Source organism: Microtus oregoni, unplaced genomic scaffold (genome assembly GCF_018167655.1).
Source record: "Microtus oregoni isolate MIOR12 unplaced genomic scaffold, Mior012 000023F_ref0000262, whole genome shotgun sequence".
Lineage (NCBI taxonomy): Eukaryota > Metazoa > Chordata > Mammalia > Rodentia > Cricetidae > Microtus > Microtus oregoni.
In genome coordinates, this window is record NW_024543082.1 from 1,393,551 (window position 1) to 1,410,220 (window position 16,670).

At 41.8% G+C, this 16,670-nt stretch overlaps 1 protein-coding gene across 2 annotated transcripts in view; it reads right to left on the reverse strand.

Moving 5' to 3' along the window:
- Window positions 1–997: 997 nt before the first annotated feature.
- The window catches only part of Pak2 (p21 (RAC1) activated kinase 2), a 62,305-nt gene continuing 46,632 nt past the window's right edge, over window positions 998–16,670 (reverse strand). For both annotated transcript variants that reach the window (XM_041673323.1, XM_041673324.1), the window contains 5 exons: window positions 15,221–15,338; window positions 11,361–11,460; window positions 8,882–9,078; window positions 5,383–5,520; window positions 998–3,352 (listed from right to left, as the gene is read on the reverse strand). In XM_041673323.1, the coding sequence (XP_041529257.1) occupies window positions 3,266–3,352; window positions 5,383–5,520; window positions 8,882–9,078; window positions 11,361–11,460; window positions 15,221–15,338 (640 nt within the window). In that variant the 3' untranslated portion in view covers window positions 998–3,265. The remainder of the gene's footprint in view (window positions 3,353–5,382; window positions 5,521–8,881; window positions 9,079–11,360; window positions 11,461–15,220; window positions 15,339–16,670) is intronic.

The window sequence follows — 16,670 nt, forward strand, 5'->3', positions numbered from 1 at the left end:
GGCAGAGGCAGGGGAATCTCTCTGAGTGAGATCAGCCTCATCTACCTACGTTCTAAGCTAGCCAGGCCTATACAGAGAGACCCTATATAAAAAAAGAAAAGAACGATTACATTTGCCCATGTGACGGTGTGTGTGTGTGTGTTTGTGTGTGTGTGTGTACGTGTGCGCACATACATATTCAGAGGTCAGATAACAACTTGCAGAAGTCAGTACTCTCAAATCCTACTGGCTAGGCTTGGCAGAAAATGGCCTTAGCAGCTGCTGGCAACCCCATAACACTTTGACAGTTTACTGACTACAGATCTCAGTACACTTCAAACTTTTTTTTTTTTTTTTTGTGGTTTTTCGAGACAGGGTTTCTCTGTGGTTTCGGAGCCTGTCCTGGAACTAGCTCTTGTAGACCAGGCTGGTCTCGAACTCACAGAGATCTGCCTGCCTCTGCTTCCCGAGTGCTGGGATTAAAGGCGTGCGCCACCACCGTCCGGCTTTCAAACATTTTCATATTCAAAACCAGATGACCAAGGTCTGATAAGTTGTAAACATGTTCTGGTAAGAACACAGTGTATACACATGAACCCATGAGAAATACTTCTAGGCAGCTTAAAGTTGCCTGTCAAAGGCAAAGCCTGTTTAGGACTGGTGGTCACTAGAGACATTTCAAGCAGCTAAATATTTTATGTTGAAGGGAAGAAGGCTCCTACTTTGTTCCAGGAACTCAATACATGACGGCAAAGCTGTGCCAGTCACGGTGTGGAACGCTGCAGTCACTTTTTACTATTCTAGGTAGGATAAAGTGTTCTGTAAAAGCAGCAAAAGGAACAAGAGAGATAGATACATTTGGGCCTACCACAAAGTAATACAATAAATAAGGAAGGGACAGTTCCTAACACTAGAGGACTACTAAAGTAGGTTCAATGGGGTTTCCTACTCTAAGAGATGACAAAAGAGAGGGATACAGAGGCAATTATTAAAAAAATATGAATCTCAAGTCATACAATTGTCTTTTAACAGGATCTCAACATTTTAATTTAAAATTAACTAATAAATCACAATTCTATATTGCTTTAAAGATTATTTTGTTTAAAAATGACACATCTCAAAATTAACCATTACTATTAAACTATTACAGGTTAGTTTGTCCAGGTCAGGAGAGAATAAACAACAGTGCAGCTCCCTTAACCTCGGAGTCATGTGTGAATGACAAAGTCCGTCGCCAGCAATGGACATCCAAGTAACCATCCAAGAAATTGTAAATACAAACCCCAAACTGCTTCTGTTGAGGGAAAAGCCCTTGTGGAGTCACAGCGTACGGCGGGGGCATTGGCACGTGTCCCCCATGGTCTCTAAGACAGGATGGAGTGCCTTCTTGAGCAGTCATGGGACAGATGACCAGTTCCATCATCTCGCTGGCTTTCTACTTTGTCGGCAGCATCACCATTATCATCTACCCAGACAACCGTTTACAAACAATGCTCACATCTGCAACTCAAGAGACACTGCAGCTTCCCAGCAGAAATATACAGTTGTTTCTGTAATTTAGTGACAGCAGTAGAAGGCCAAATGCAGTCCAGAGAGAAAGGCAATCACAAGGACAACAGGACATTAAGTGCTCTAGTGTGGAGTTTCACTGAAGACCTTTCTGCTATGAAGACCCCAGAGACCTCTTCTTATCCTCGTATCTGAATGGGCACAACAGGAAATGAAACTCTGACCCCTTCCCCAAGTGTCCCAAAGAGCACACCTATTTACTCATGATTCGTACTGTGCAGAATGGCAAGCATGTGTCAAGTTCTTTTGAAAGGGAATGGCAGGGACAGGTGCCTGAACCAACCACAGAACTTCCTCTTCTGTGGCCCCAGGAACGCAGAATAGACAATTTCCTCCTCCACAGGCAAAACAACAAAGCAATAAGGAGAAGCAGAGAGAAAAGACAGGAAGGGGAGGGCAGGCTAAGAGCTAATGCTACAGGTCACAGACCTCTCATTAAATCTTTAGAATAACAAGTATCACTATCAATATGCACATTGCAGTCTCTTTCTCCAGTTTTTTACATGAATATTCACTTGGAAAAACAAAAACTAAACTACCCCAACACCATGTACTCTGCTATTTCATCGCTCGCAGTAAAACATAATGGGTTGGGAGCACTGTAAACCAGATGAATCTTTACAGTTTACTGCCATGAGCCTCATCTCTACAACACTGCCATCTCATTTCTACAACTAGCCTAGAATACCAAGGTTCAAATCTCTCTTGCTTTCTGCTACTCCCAAATATTTTTCCTTTTAAAGAGAAAAACAGTTCTTAAGTTTTAAATTCTGAAAATTCAATAGTTATTACTTGCCCGGGTGTATGCGAAATAATTGGAACAAAACCCGATACCTAAAATCGCAACATATACAGACACTCATTCCCAAGGGAACAAAAGGGAAGGGACCGGCACCAAAGGCATGCAGTCCAAACGGAAGAAGAACAAATCACTTTGGTTCCTAAAGCCAAATCTGAGGAGAAACAGGCAGAAAAGACAAAAATGGTAAGAACATACAGTCAGTGGAGTCTTTCTCTGTATCAATGATTTAGTTATAAATATAGATTATTAGTCCTTTCTATACATGTAACAAATGTCAAACTCATTACCATGAAACTTCTAAAGTTGACTCTTTCACATTTGTTAAAAAAGGTAAAAATCACATACTTTCCCCTTCAGTTTAAGCTCTAGGCTGAAATACATGTACAACGCTGGTCCTAACTTCTATAAAAAGTCACAACATGTCAAGCTCTTTGGCCAATATAAAGAGCTACATAATTTCTGTCACACTTGCCTTCAATTTAGGCAACAACTCCAGAGGATCAGATCAGAGGAAGGGAAGGCTACAAAGGGGAGGTGAGACCAGCAGATTAAGAAATACTCAGAAAAACTCGAATCTGACATTCAAGTATGGAAGTATCCCAAAGGAGACAACAGACAGGATCTACTGCAGTGGCAGACACCACACAGTACGTGCACGGCAAGCGCTGTCTGCTGAAATGGAAGGCTAGCGAGGCAGTCCACAATTCCTTTTGGACCCTAAAGCAGGGGCTCATCTGGAAGTCATAATTCTCTTACTGTAATTTTTTTCTTGGTCATCTTTAGAAAATAGAAGTTGGCTTGTTTTTCTCCTTGTGATGCAGACTGTCTCTTTACATCTCTCAGAGTAACAATTTCATGTTTTAAAAAACTTCTTTTAGAAAATGGATAAAAGAATACAAGGCCTCAGTGATGGCGTTAGCGGTTACTCTTCATGGCTTCTTTAGCTGCCAGGATCAGTGGCGTCAAGCTAGATAATGGTTTGGCCAGTTTCAGGAACGGATGCTGCCAAACGGAGGGGAGAAAGAAAATATAGAAATGTTACACATTTAGAAACTGAAGCCCCAAATTACCTATGGATCACTGTTTATTAAACAAAACATGTACTTTGATTCCTAAAATTCTCATAGTCAGGACATCACTTTTACAGCTCCAAGGAGAGCTGGTTTGTGTGTGTGGCATGAGCTTGTACGCTGTTTTCATATTTTTGTGTAAGTGTGGAGGCCAGAAGTCAATGTCAGGAGCCCTTCTCTATCACTTTTCCTTGTGCCTTTCACTGACCCTGGTGTCCACTGATTGGCTAAACTGGCCAACAGCCTCCAAGGATCTGTCTGTTTCCCCAACACTAGAGTGTATAGACACATATATGTGTATAGATACCATATATAGTATATAGACATGCAGTGCATAGACACACATAGTTCATAAACATATATAATGTATAGGCATCATACAAAGTATATAGACATGTATAGCGTATAGACATGTGTTGTACAGATACATGTAGTGTATAGCCATATAGCATATATATATTGTACAGACTTCAGTGTATATATAGTATATAGACGAATGTATAGACATATAGCATATAGACACATAGTGCATAGACATCATATATAGTATCTAGACTGATACAGTACAATATAATGTATAGACATACACAGTACACAGATATATAATGTATAGACACTATAGTGCCTAGACATGTCATTTATAAATAGCATATACAGTATATAGATGACATAGTGTATAGACACATATAATGTATAGATATATAGTGTACAGACATACACAGCTACACCTGGCTTCTTGGATGTGTATTAGAGATCAAAACTCATGCTTGGTTTTATAAGAGACATTTCCCCAGCCCTGGCTTTGGTTTTTGAGCTGTAACTTATCCTGGCTTCAAACTCACAGCAATCTTTGCCTACTAAGAAGTTACTCTGTTCTTTCTTCTCTTTTCAGCTTTTAAAGACAAGGTGTCTCTGTGAAGCCCTGGCTGTCCTCTAACTCAGAGATCCTCTGAGTGCTGGGATTAAAGGTGTGAACTATAATGCCTAGGCTCTTTCCCCCCCTTTCTTTAATTACATTTATTTAGTGTGAGACTCTGTGTGTGTGAGACTCGTGTGTGTGTGTGTGTGTGTCTAGAGATTGAACTTAGGTATTCAGGCTTGGTGCAAAGCACTTTCACTCAGTAAGCTACTTTACCAACCCCCAGTATGTTTTCCTAATTGCATAACATCTAAAGATTTAAGGGGCCAGGAGTATACTCAGAAGGCAGAGTGCCTTCCTTCCATGCAGAAAGTCCTGGCCAGGTTCAATCCCTAGCTGCACAGGCAGATGGTGGTTCATCTCTGTGATTTCAGTTCTTGGTAGGCAAGATCAGTCTCCATCTTCAACAACATTGGCAAGCTGTAGGCCAGGCTGGGCCACACAGAAATGAATAAATAAAGAAATAAAATAGTTCTACAGTGTTAAGACCCATAAATATACTCGTAACAGCACTGAACAGGTCCAAGATTTGATTAATTACAGAAACTTACTATGATTAAAAATTATGCAACTAAAAATTGTTTTTTTAACGGAGGAAGAGATGATTCAGCAGGTAAAGGCACTTGCCGGCAAGTCTGATGACCTGTACCCCATCCCTGAGACCTACTTGGTGGAAGGAAAGAACCGACTCTTGCTAGTTTTTTCTGACCTCCATAATGTCTGTTCACATACACAAATGCACACACACGTTTTGTTTTGTTTTTCGAGACAGAGTTTCTCTGTATAGCCCTGGCTATCCAGGCCCTCATTCTGTAGATCAGGATGGCCTCAAACTCAGAGATCCGTCTGACTCTGCCTCCCAAGTCCTGGGAGTAAAGGTGTGTGCCACTACTGCCTGGCCACCACAATTAAGTTTAAAAAAAAAAAATTATTGCTAGAAACGAAAGCCTAAAGTAAAGCAACTGCCGGGCATGTGGCAAGTGAAAAGGGAAGCATCAGCACTAGAAAGTTCATCCTCCAAAAGTTACCTTCACCAAATTTACCTGTAACAGTTCTTTGGCTGAACCCCTTTTCTCCACATCCATCTCCAAACACCGGTTTAAGAAATCCCGAAATATTGGAGAAAGTTTTTCTGGATTCTGAAGTTCAGGAGTTCCATTTGTTGCTATCAGGTACAAAGCCTAAAAAATAAAACATTTTGGCATATTAAAGTCACTCACAAAATGATAGTACATCGAATTTCATACTCTGGCCTCTGCCATCCTGTGCTCCCCAGTGGCAAGCTGCCTTCTTTCCCACAACTCAGGAACCAGAGGCTGATCTGAGACCTTCACCACCTACCTCCTAACTCATGCTCTGACGGTGCAAGGGTCTTTGTTTCAACACCCAGGGACTCCAGGCAACTCCTCCCTCCTCCTTCACTATAGCTCTTTACACGGCGATCTCTCATGTGACTCTTGTCCTAACCTGTGGTGATTTCAGCAGCCACCGAGAAGCATGTTGCAGTCCCTCATCTTTTCCCTCCTGATGCTTCCTTAGATGCATGCTATGGGCACACCTTCCAGGACTACTGACTGCAGTAACTGATTTACTCTGCAGCTCTTTTTTTTTTTTTTCTTTCTAGACAGGGTTTGTCTATAACAGTCCTGGCTGTCCTGGAACTTACTGAGATCTACCTGTCTCTGCCTCCTAAGTGTAAGTGCTGGGATTGAAAGTATGTGCCACCACCACCTGGCTACAGCTCATCTTTTTCACTCTTAGTACCCCAATGCCAGTGACTCTGTGACAACACCAAGTCCCAGGTCTCTGATCTTCCCAGTGTTCATCATGTCCTGTTGTGTGGAGATAGAATCCAGGGCCTCATGCTTGAAAAGCACTTTGCTGTCAAGGCCGGACTGGTCTAAAGTTGAGGACAGCTAGGGTTGTTACACAGAGAAACCACTTTTTAAAATATTTATTTATTTATTATGCATACAATGTTCTGTCTGTGTGTATGCCTGTAGACAAGAAGAGGGTGCCAGACCTCATTACAGACGGTTGTGAGCCACCATGTGGTTGCTGGGAATTGAACTCAGGACCTTTGGAAGGGCAGGCAATGCTCGTAACTGCTGAGCCATCGCTCCATCCCCTGAGAAACCACTTTGTAAAAGCAAAAAGAAAAAACCATTTTGACTGACATCCCTTAAAACTGACATCTGCTTAAACTGGGCATGGAATCTTCCTATGGGACAATGGTCTGTACTTTGTCACTTGTATTTTATATTTATTTATTTATCTATCTATTTATTTATTTATTATGTATACAATATTCTGTCTGTGTGTATGCCTGAAGGCCAGAAGAGGGCACCAGACCCCATTACAGATGGTTGTGAGCCACCATGTGGTTGCTGGGAATTGAACTCAGGACCTTTGGAAGAGCAGGCAATGCTCTTAACCTCTGAGCCATCTCTCCAGCCCTGTCACTTGTATTTTAAATAAACACTGACTAGCCAGTAGCCAGGCAGGAAGTATAGTGGGGCGACCAGGCAGGAAGTAGAAGCGTGGCAATGAGAATTTTGGGAAGAGGGAAATTTTAGTCTACAGTCATCACCCAGAGAGAGGAAGCCAGACACAGAGCAAGGAAGATGTGACTGCTTTGCCGAAAAAGGTACCAAGGCATGTGGCTATCACAGACAAGAATTATGGTCTAATCTAAGTTATAAGAGTTAATAAGAAGCCTGAGCTAATGGGCCAATCAGTTTATGACTAATGTAGACATTTGTGTACTTATTTGGGACTAAACGGCTGTGGGACCTGGTGGGACAGAGATATCAGTCAACAGATCTCAGCATTCCAAATGAAGAGGCAGGAGGCTTACATGGTCTATGCACAGCAAGCTCTAGGCCAGGCTGAGCTTAACAGTGCCTCAGCCCCAAGCACACAAAGAAGGTAAAAATACCACTTACTAACTCCTATAGGTTCGTAGTGTTCCCAATCAAGAGTCTTTCATGCAAGGTTCCCCTACTCCGTTTATTCTCCTTCTTTTTGTTTACTTTCTGGGGGGTGAGATGGGGAGGGCGGCTCGAGACAGTTTCTCTGTGTAGCCCTGACTATCTTAGAACTCACTCTATAGACCAGACTGGATCAAACTCACAGAGATCTGCCTGCCTTTGCCTCATCAGTGCTAGAATTAAAGGTGCTCCACCACCAATTGGCTATTCTCCTTTTCTTAGTCCAGGATATATTTCATTTCCCATGACTAGATCAGTGTTAATTTTATTGTAGCACAGCAAAGGTTCACACTAGAAAATAACCCCACTCACCTGTCACTCTCTCTCTCTTTAAATTTTACTATGTTTCATGTGTATGGTTATTTTGTCTGTATATCATGTGTCTGTATATCTAGAGCCTGCGGAGGCCAGAAAAGGATGTTGTAGCTCCTGAAACTAGTTATAGATGGTTGTGAATTGCCATGTGAGTGTTAGAAACCTAATCCTGGTCCTCTGTAAAAACAGCCAGTGCTCTTTACTGAGCATCTCTCCTGACCCTCCCCTTTTCTCTTGAGACAGCATCTTGGCTTTGTAGCTCTGGCTACTCACTATGTAGATGAAAATGGCTTCAAACTTGTGGCTATCCTCCTGCTTCAGCCTCTTGATGCCACATTATAGGCCTGAGAGCTACTGTTAGGAAATTTGAAGGGAGGAAACAGTGGTAGAATCCATCCCTCAGCTCCTAGAATACTCAGCTCAGTCTATTCTTTTGTTGGAATACAGATTTTAACTTTACCATTTAGGCATCTTACCTCAGAGATCTAACTTTTCTCATCTTTGGGACATAGCAGCCAAGGTTCATTGGTGATAACCTTGCTATATCCAGGATACCTAATGTGTAGGAAAAGGCACCTAATGGGCTGGGGATATGGCTCAACTAATAGTACGTTTAGCATGCATGATGCCATGGGTCCGGTTCTCCACAGCACATAAAACCGGGTGGTTGGTACACTTCTGCATGTCCAGTGTTTTCCAGAGGCAGGAAAATCAGAAATTCACAGTCATCCTCAGCTACAAAGCACTCTATACACACAACAACAAAGAAAAAAACCAACTATCTAAGGTTTTTCAGCTCTGCCGAAAAGCGGTTACATTCACATAGACAAAACTGTTTGACTCACTACCCAAAATCTACAAACTTTTGAACTCTACACTTTAATTCAGAGGCAATATAATTTTTAGATACAGGAAAAGAGATTATATCTCACCAACCATATTCTAAATTCTTTTCCAATGGTTGACACAAACAAGTACATAGTATGTTTTGAAGAAAAGTACTTCTTCCTTGGCCTAAGTGATAACACCAGGTAAAGACACTTGCTGCCTAGTCTGACAGCCTAAGAGTTAAGGGGAGAAGCCATCCCCACAAGTTGTCCTCTGACCTTCAACATGCTATGGCACATATGTGCCCCTTCCACACAAACAAACAAACAAACAAACAAATGTAGAGCCCTTTTAAAGAAGGGAAGCACAGTGTTTTCTTACAGTAAAGCTAGTGTTTCATTAGTCTTACCCGCAGAGGATTTTCATTGAGGTATGGCGGCTCTCCTTCAACCATCTCGATAGCCATGATGCCCAGAGACCATATATCAACTTTGGGGCCATAGGCTTTTCGTGTAACCACCTCTGGTGCCATCCAGTACGGCGTTCCAACCATAGTACTGCGTTTGCTCTGCTCAGGGGTGATCTGGGCACAGAAGCCAAAGTCAGCTACAGAAGAAAGCAGAGTACCAGGGTTAATGGTATCAAGGGATGCTTCATCAGTTCACGTCAGCAGACATGGCTGCATCCCATCACCCACCCCTTCTCTGGAAAGAATGTGAAAATGAAGGAGAGTGAGTTCAAAATTTGAGGACGTTATTTACTAGTAATTTTCACATTTACTTTTGACAACAAAGTACACATTATCAGGTATTTTCTTCTTAATAACTAATTCTATTTTAAAGAATTGAAATTGAAAGTGGTAAAAAAATATCCAAAAAAAGAAAAGAAAATAGAAAAAGAAAGAAAAAAAATTATCCAAGGTGAACTATAAAACTAAATGCAGCGAGCCAGAAACTGGTGGTGCAAGCCTTTAAACCCAGCACTCAGGAGGCAGAGGCAGAGGCAGGTAGATCTCACTGAGTTTCAGGACAGTCAGGGCTACAGAGAGAAACCCTGTCTCAAAAAACCAAACCAAATAAACAAACCCAAAAACCTAAACTCAATGATTAAATCTAGCAATGTTCAGGACATGGAAACTGAATTAATTTCTTTTTTCCTTCCCTCCCTTCTTTCTTCTTTTTATTTTGTTTTATTTTTTTGAGACAGAGTTTCTCTGGGAAACAGCTCTGGCTGTCCTGGAATTCCTATAGACCAACTTGGCCGCTAATTCACAGTGATCTGCCTGTCTCCGCCTACTGAGTGCTGGGATTAGAGGTGTGTGCACCACCACTGCCCGGTACAGGTTGCTGTTTTTTAATAGTTTCTTTGAACATTTATTTGAGTATGTGGGGTACATGTGTCACAGAACACGTGGGAGTTCAGAGGACAATTTTTTTTAAAAAGATTTATTTATTTATTATGTATACAATGTTCTGTCTGCATGTGTGCCTACATGCCAGAAGAGGGCACCAGATCTCATTACAGATGGTTGTGAGCCACCATGTGGTTGCTGGGAATTGAACTCAGGACCTCTGGAAGGAAAGTCAGTGCTCTGAACCTCTGAGCCATCTCTCCAGCCCCAGAGGACAATTTTCATGAGTTTGTTTTCTCTCAACATGTGGGTTCTAGGAACCAAACTCAGGTTGCCAGGCTTGACAGCAAACACCTTTACTGACTGAACCACCTGGCCAGCAAGAATTTTAAAGAACAGCTAAAGCTGGAATTATTATGCATCCAACTCAGCAGAAGGCCTAGAAAAAGAGCATACTTAACTGTAACTGCACAGGAAAGGTGCTCCAACTGTCTCATTTACGTTCAAGGAACAAGATACTTACTGTAGTACCTGATATTACACTAGCTGGGATGAGAATTTATAATTCTTTTCTTTCCTTCTGTTGTTAAAACTATTCTTTTAATAAGGTTAAACCTTATTTTTTAGGTTTTATTCAGACAGGGTTTCATAAAGCCTAGGCTGGCTTTGAACACAAATGTAGTCAGGAATGACCTTGAAAGCTAGTCACAGTGGCACACGCCTTTTAATCCCAGGAAGCAGAGGCAGGTACATCTCTGTGAGTTTGAGGCTAGTCTGGCTTACACAGTGAGTGCCAGGACAGACAGAACTACATAGTGAGTCCCTGTCTCAAAACAAAAACAAAAATAGCAAGAAAACAAAACTTCCCCTAAAATGACCCTGAATTTGTGAGCCTCCTATAACTCAGCCTTCCGATTGCTGAGATTGCAGTATGTGCTACCATGTTTATTGGCATCCACTGACTGTGAACTTGTGACCCTTAGACTTTACTTTTACTTCGTATAAAAAATATGAGCGAGGTTGGGCACTGGTGGCGCATGCCTTTAATCCCAGCACTTGGGAGGCAGAGTCAGGCAGATCTCTGAGTTCAAGAAGGAGTACGCCACCGCAGTTCAGCCCAGGAGACACAAATCTTGTCACCCTGAGGTCAAGGTCACACAAGGTCTTTTTCTGGTCAGATAGTCTCCAAACATTCCCTGAGGGTGAAGGGGCAGGCTGAGAAAACACTCCAAAAAATTATACCCAATCACATTTCCTACAGAGAAGAATCCTATCAGGGTAGCCCAGACAACAATCCTCTGGATATCATTTTGTTTTATTTTAATTTTCAAAAATAATTTCCAACATTAGTATTTTTCTTATTGTTCATATGAAACAAAACAAAACAAAGGGACACAAAGTGATTTGCTCAAAATACTCATCAAGCAGTAGGTCTGCTATGAACACAAGTTGCTGGGTTCACAAGGCACATTTAACAAGCCACCACCCTTCACAGCCAATCACAGATACATTGAAATGTCACTTCATTGCTACTCACTAAGTTTAACTGAGCCTTCCATTCCCAAAAGCACATTGTCACTTTTGATGTCTCTGTGGATCACTTGATTAGCATGTAAAAACTCCAAGGCCTGTAAACACTGAACAGAGAAAACACCTATCAATGAAACGACCCAACAAGTCCAAGAGAGGTCACGCACAGTGTGAGGGTCGGCACACTGCTCTGCCTGGTAGAAGCCCTCCAAGATTTAACATTGGGAGAGAAAAGATGTCCTTTCACCTGCAAAGAAAGAAAAACAAACAAAAACTACAGCTTTGGCTGTGTATGATGTATCTAACATGCCTGTATCTCAGCACTGGGAGGCTGAGGGAGGAGAAGGGAGAGCTCCAGGACAGCCCAAATTGGGCTGTACAAAGCAACACTGTTTTAAAAAAAAACAACAAGAAAAGCAGTTAGGCATTGGTGGTCTGCACCTTTAATCCCAGCACTCAGGAAGCAGATAGGTGGATCTCTGAATTTTGAGTTCATCCTGGTCTACAGAAAATTCCAGGACAGCTACGTCTACACAGAGAAACTCTGTCTCTGACGAATGAATGAACGAACGAACGAACAAATAAATAGCCTCAAAAAAGAAAAATTGTCTCCCATTGTCTGCCCTTGAACTCTACTGTATAGCAGAGAATGTTCAGAGCTCCTGATCCCCCTGCCTCTACTTCCACAGTGCTGGGATTACAGAGATGGGTTATTATTCCAGGCGTATTAAATAATGTCTCATCTATTTTCCTGAGGGGTAGGTGGACAGGATAGGGTTTTTGTTCTGTATCCCATGCTGGCTCTGAGCTCCTAGTAACCCTGTTGCCTCTGCCTCACAAAGTGCCAGGACTACAGGTACAAGTCACCATACCTGGAGACTTTCTCCCCACTGATTTTTTTAATAACACTTTACTTTTTTGTGTGTGTGGAAAGGGTAGTTGTGCACCAGGTTTAGTGCTTTTGGAGGTCAGAAGAGGGAATGGGATCCCCTGAAGCTGGAGTTACAGGCAGTTGAAAGTTGCCAGACATGGCGCTAGAAACTAAACTCCAGTCCTCTGGAAGCTCAGGAAGCATTTGTAACTACTGTGCCATCTTCCCACTGGTTTTCAACACTTAGTCTTCAGTAGCTTTGCTTATAAAATGATGACTGGGCCTATTTAACTTCTAGGCCTTTTCAGGCTTAAACGCGTAAAGTTACACTGCACTTGGTAAGCACACAAAGGCTTTTGAGAAATTATCTTAACCTTAAGTGGATTGTGACCAGGCAGAGGCATGGAGGTCCCAGCATTTAGTCCCAGTCCTTAGGAGGCAGAGGAAGGAGGATTTTTATAAGGGAGGCAGAGCTACACAGTAAGACCTTCTCTCTCCTTTTCCTCCCTCCACATACACAGAGTAAATCTGTGATTATTCCCATTAGAACCATAGCTACCTCAAAGTCACAGACTAAGCAGTGAAGATTTGGGTAGTTTGGCCCTGTTCAGGGTTTCACTGAGGTCTAAGCTAATGTCTTCATGCTTTCATGGTGGAGTTTATATTAAACTATATCCACGGTCTGAGAAAAGGAGAGGGCAGTGGTAGGGTTCAGTGGCATAGCACTAGTATGCACAAGGCTCTGGGCTTCAATGCCAGCACCTCAAAAACAAAATAAAGAATCCTTAGTATAAAAAAGTAACTTTCTGGGGCTTAAGAGATGGCTTAGTGGTTGGGAGCACTGACTGCTCTTCCAAAGAACCTGGGCTCAATTCCCAGAATCCACATAGCAGCTCACAATTGCCTGTAACTCCAAGATCCTACACCCTCATACAGACAACCATGCAGGGAAAAACCAATGGACATAAAAGTAAAAATAAATAAATAAACAAATGTTCCTAATGCACTGAGTATAAAAGACAAAGTTTCTCCTTTCCTTAAACAGAAAATGAGATTTTCGGGGGATACAGAAATGACTCAGCCACTAAGAGGACTGGTGGCTTTTCCAGAGAGCTGGGGTTCACAGCAGGGCAACTGTAACTCCAGCCCCAGATGATCCAAAGCCCTCTCCTGGCCTCCTCAGGTACTGCAAGCAAACCAACACATAATATGCAGGCAAAACACCCATATACACAAAATAAATAATACCTCAAACAAAATAAAACCTGGTCCAGTGTTTTTAAATATAAAAGAAGACTGTAATTGTAAATATGAGAAAAATCAGTTGTATTTTTTATTATTTCCATCAGACTGTAACAAAGTTTATGTACCCCCCCCCCTTTTTTTTTTGGTTTTTCAAGACAGGTTTCTCTGTAGCTTTGAAGCCTGTCCTGGAACTAGCTCTTGTAGACCAGGATGGCCTCAAACTCACAGAGATCCACCCGCCTGCCTCTGCCTCCCGAGTGCTAGGATTAAAGGTGTGTGCCCCCCTTCCAGTTTTATGCACCATTTATAGCAACTAAAAATCTTATCCCAAAGGAGACTGTAAATTGTAAATCTGAGAAATGTCAATTGTATTTTTATTATTCCCATCAGAGTAGAACAAACTTTATCTACCAATTATAACAATTAAAAATCTCAACTACTCTTTTTTTGCTTTTTGAGACAGTGTCTCTCTGTATTCTTGGCTGCCCTGGAACTTGCTCTGTAGGTCATGTTGGCTTTGAACTCAGATCCTCTTGCCTCTCTGCTGGGATTAAAGGTGCATCACCATGGCTGATTATCAACTGCTCATTTGGGGAGAGGGGAGAGATAGATCTATCTCAGTACACCTTAGTCAGTTTCTTGGGAAGGAAAAAGGGTTGGAAAATATTTATACAAATTATCCTGGCACATAAGATCAAAGTGACCGGACAACAGAACTTCTAAAACTGTGATCTCAACCGAGAAGTTCTAGAAAAACCAACGAAACACAAATTTTTAAATTTTAACCAGCTTTTCAGTGACCAGCATACCCTTTAAGGGATTATGCTATTTGGAACTATTACAGAGCTCAGCTGGTAGAGTACATGAAGTCGAACTCCAGCACTGCGTGACGCCTGGGCACAGTGGTGCACACGGTAATTCCAGCATTCAGAGGATCTCATTCAGGTCATCCTCCTGCACATTGTTTGAGGCCAGCAGGATTCACATGAGGCCCTGTCTTAACATTGCAGCTAGTTGATATTTTCTCAGAATAGTGTTTTAATCACCTTTGGTACAAGCTGAAAAAGACCTCCTATATGCAATCTTTCCAGTTCACATTTGCATCAAACCACAGGGAGCCAACAGAGTCCTGTGAATTCAGCACAAACTCCCACAAGCTGTCCTGACTTCCATGTATGTGTCATGGTATGCACATGCCCACACATATGCATACACATACAGTAAAAATGTAATAAAACTTAAAAATATGTACGTAAATAACTAGTTTCTTCACTTTCAGTGGTCTTACTATAAAGCCAGGGGCACTGCACAGATTTGTAAGCATAAACATCTTGATCTTGTTTGTAACATTGTTTCTAGATTCTACTGCTGATTCACACATTTTTCAATGGTCTCCCATTCTCCTCTGGATCATAACCACACTGCTGAAGTCTGCCTGTGACTTCTATACCTCACAGGACCATGTCTTGTTCCCAAATTATCTTCCACAGGAAGGAAAGGGCTAAAGTTCTTTTTGTTTTTATTGGAGACAGAGTCTCACTCTGCATCCTGGTTGGTCTCAATTTATGGAGTTCTCCCTATGCACCCCCACACCCAGCAGGATTGAAGCTCTTATCTTGGATGAAATAACAGAAACAAACAAATAAACAAACCACAAAAAGTATACAGAGAAAAAGTCTCTACACACAAAAAAATTTTCTTTCTTCACTCTGGCTAAGTGCATACCCTAACATCAAAGGCTGCAAACCCACCTCTCTGCACACAGCTGCAATCTGTGCTTCGTCCATGCAGGTTTCTGTTACAACATCAGTGAGTGAGCCACCAGCAAGGTACTCCATCACCACAAACAACTCATCTCCTACCAGGTAACTGGAAACAAAAGAAAATACACGTGTTTTTACTTTTTTCTAAGAACATGGCTCTCTGTGTTGTGGAATTAAAATGCCAAACACAATGTAATAAAACCAAAGAACCAACAGTTTGAGAACTAGGAAGAGCGCTAGACAGGTACAACAACACAAATTAAGATGTTCTCAGCTGAGTGTGATGTGCAGACCTTTAACCCCAGCACTAGATCTCTGTGAGTTTGAGCCCAGCTTGGTCTACACAGTCAAGTTTCTGAACAGCCAGAGCTATGCAGTGAGACCCTATCTGAAAAAAATCAAAAAAAAATGAAACAAAAAATTAAGAAGTCCTCATTCAGGTGAGGTAGTAGACATCTACAATCCCAACACTCAGGAAGCAGTTACCAAGATTGCCCTGAATGAGGCCAGAAGGGCTGGCTATATTATATAGACTTTGTCTCAAACAAAACAAATGAAAGCCAGAAAAAAAAGTTTTAAGATCATTTTAATGTTATAGCTTGCCTACATTGTTTGTTTGAGTGTATAAATCTGTTGTAGCAATTAGAATAGCCAAATATTGGCTGGGCGGTGGTGGCGTACGTCTTTAATCCCAGCACTTGGGAGGCAGAGGCAAGCGGATCTCTGTGAGTTCGAGGCCAGCCTGGTCTACACAGCTAGTTCCAGGACAGGTTCCAAAGCTACAGAGAAATCCTGTCTCAAAAAAACCAAAAAAAAAAAAAAACCCCAAAAATTCAATATAACAATCAATAAATAGAGAGAGAAAATTATTTCATTGAGGCAAGCTAGGTAGCCACTAAGGTAGGGAGCTGCAAGTTCAAACACCCTCTCTCAAAAAACAAACAAAAAGAAAATATAAGATTCTCCCCCTTGTATGTTTGTGTGGGGTGAGGGAAAATGTTCAGTAACTCATCCAAGGTCACACAGATAGTTACTGACAAGAACAAAATCCTAAACAAAACAAATCAATGACCCCAAACTTTAGGGTTTGTCTAAACTTTCATTCTATGTTGATGTGGAATAATATTTCATTTAAAATTTTTAAAAATTAATTTATGTATATGGGTGTTTTGCCTCCGTGTGTGTCTGTGCACCGAAGAACAGCCTAGAGGCAAGAGAAGGTGCTGGATCCCCTAGGACTAGAGTTAGAGACAATGTTAGCTGCCATGTGGGTGCTTGGAATTGAACCCAGGACCTCTGGAAGAGCAGCCAGTGCTCCTAAGCACTGAGTCATCTCTCCAGCTGGAGAATGAGAGGGGAAATCCTCATTCCAGAGGACCAGAGTTTGTTCCAACACCACAGCAGTGGCTCATAGTGACTCTTTACTCCAGTCTTCGGT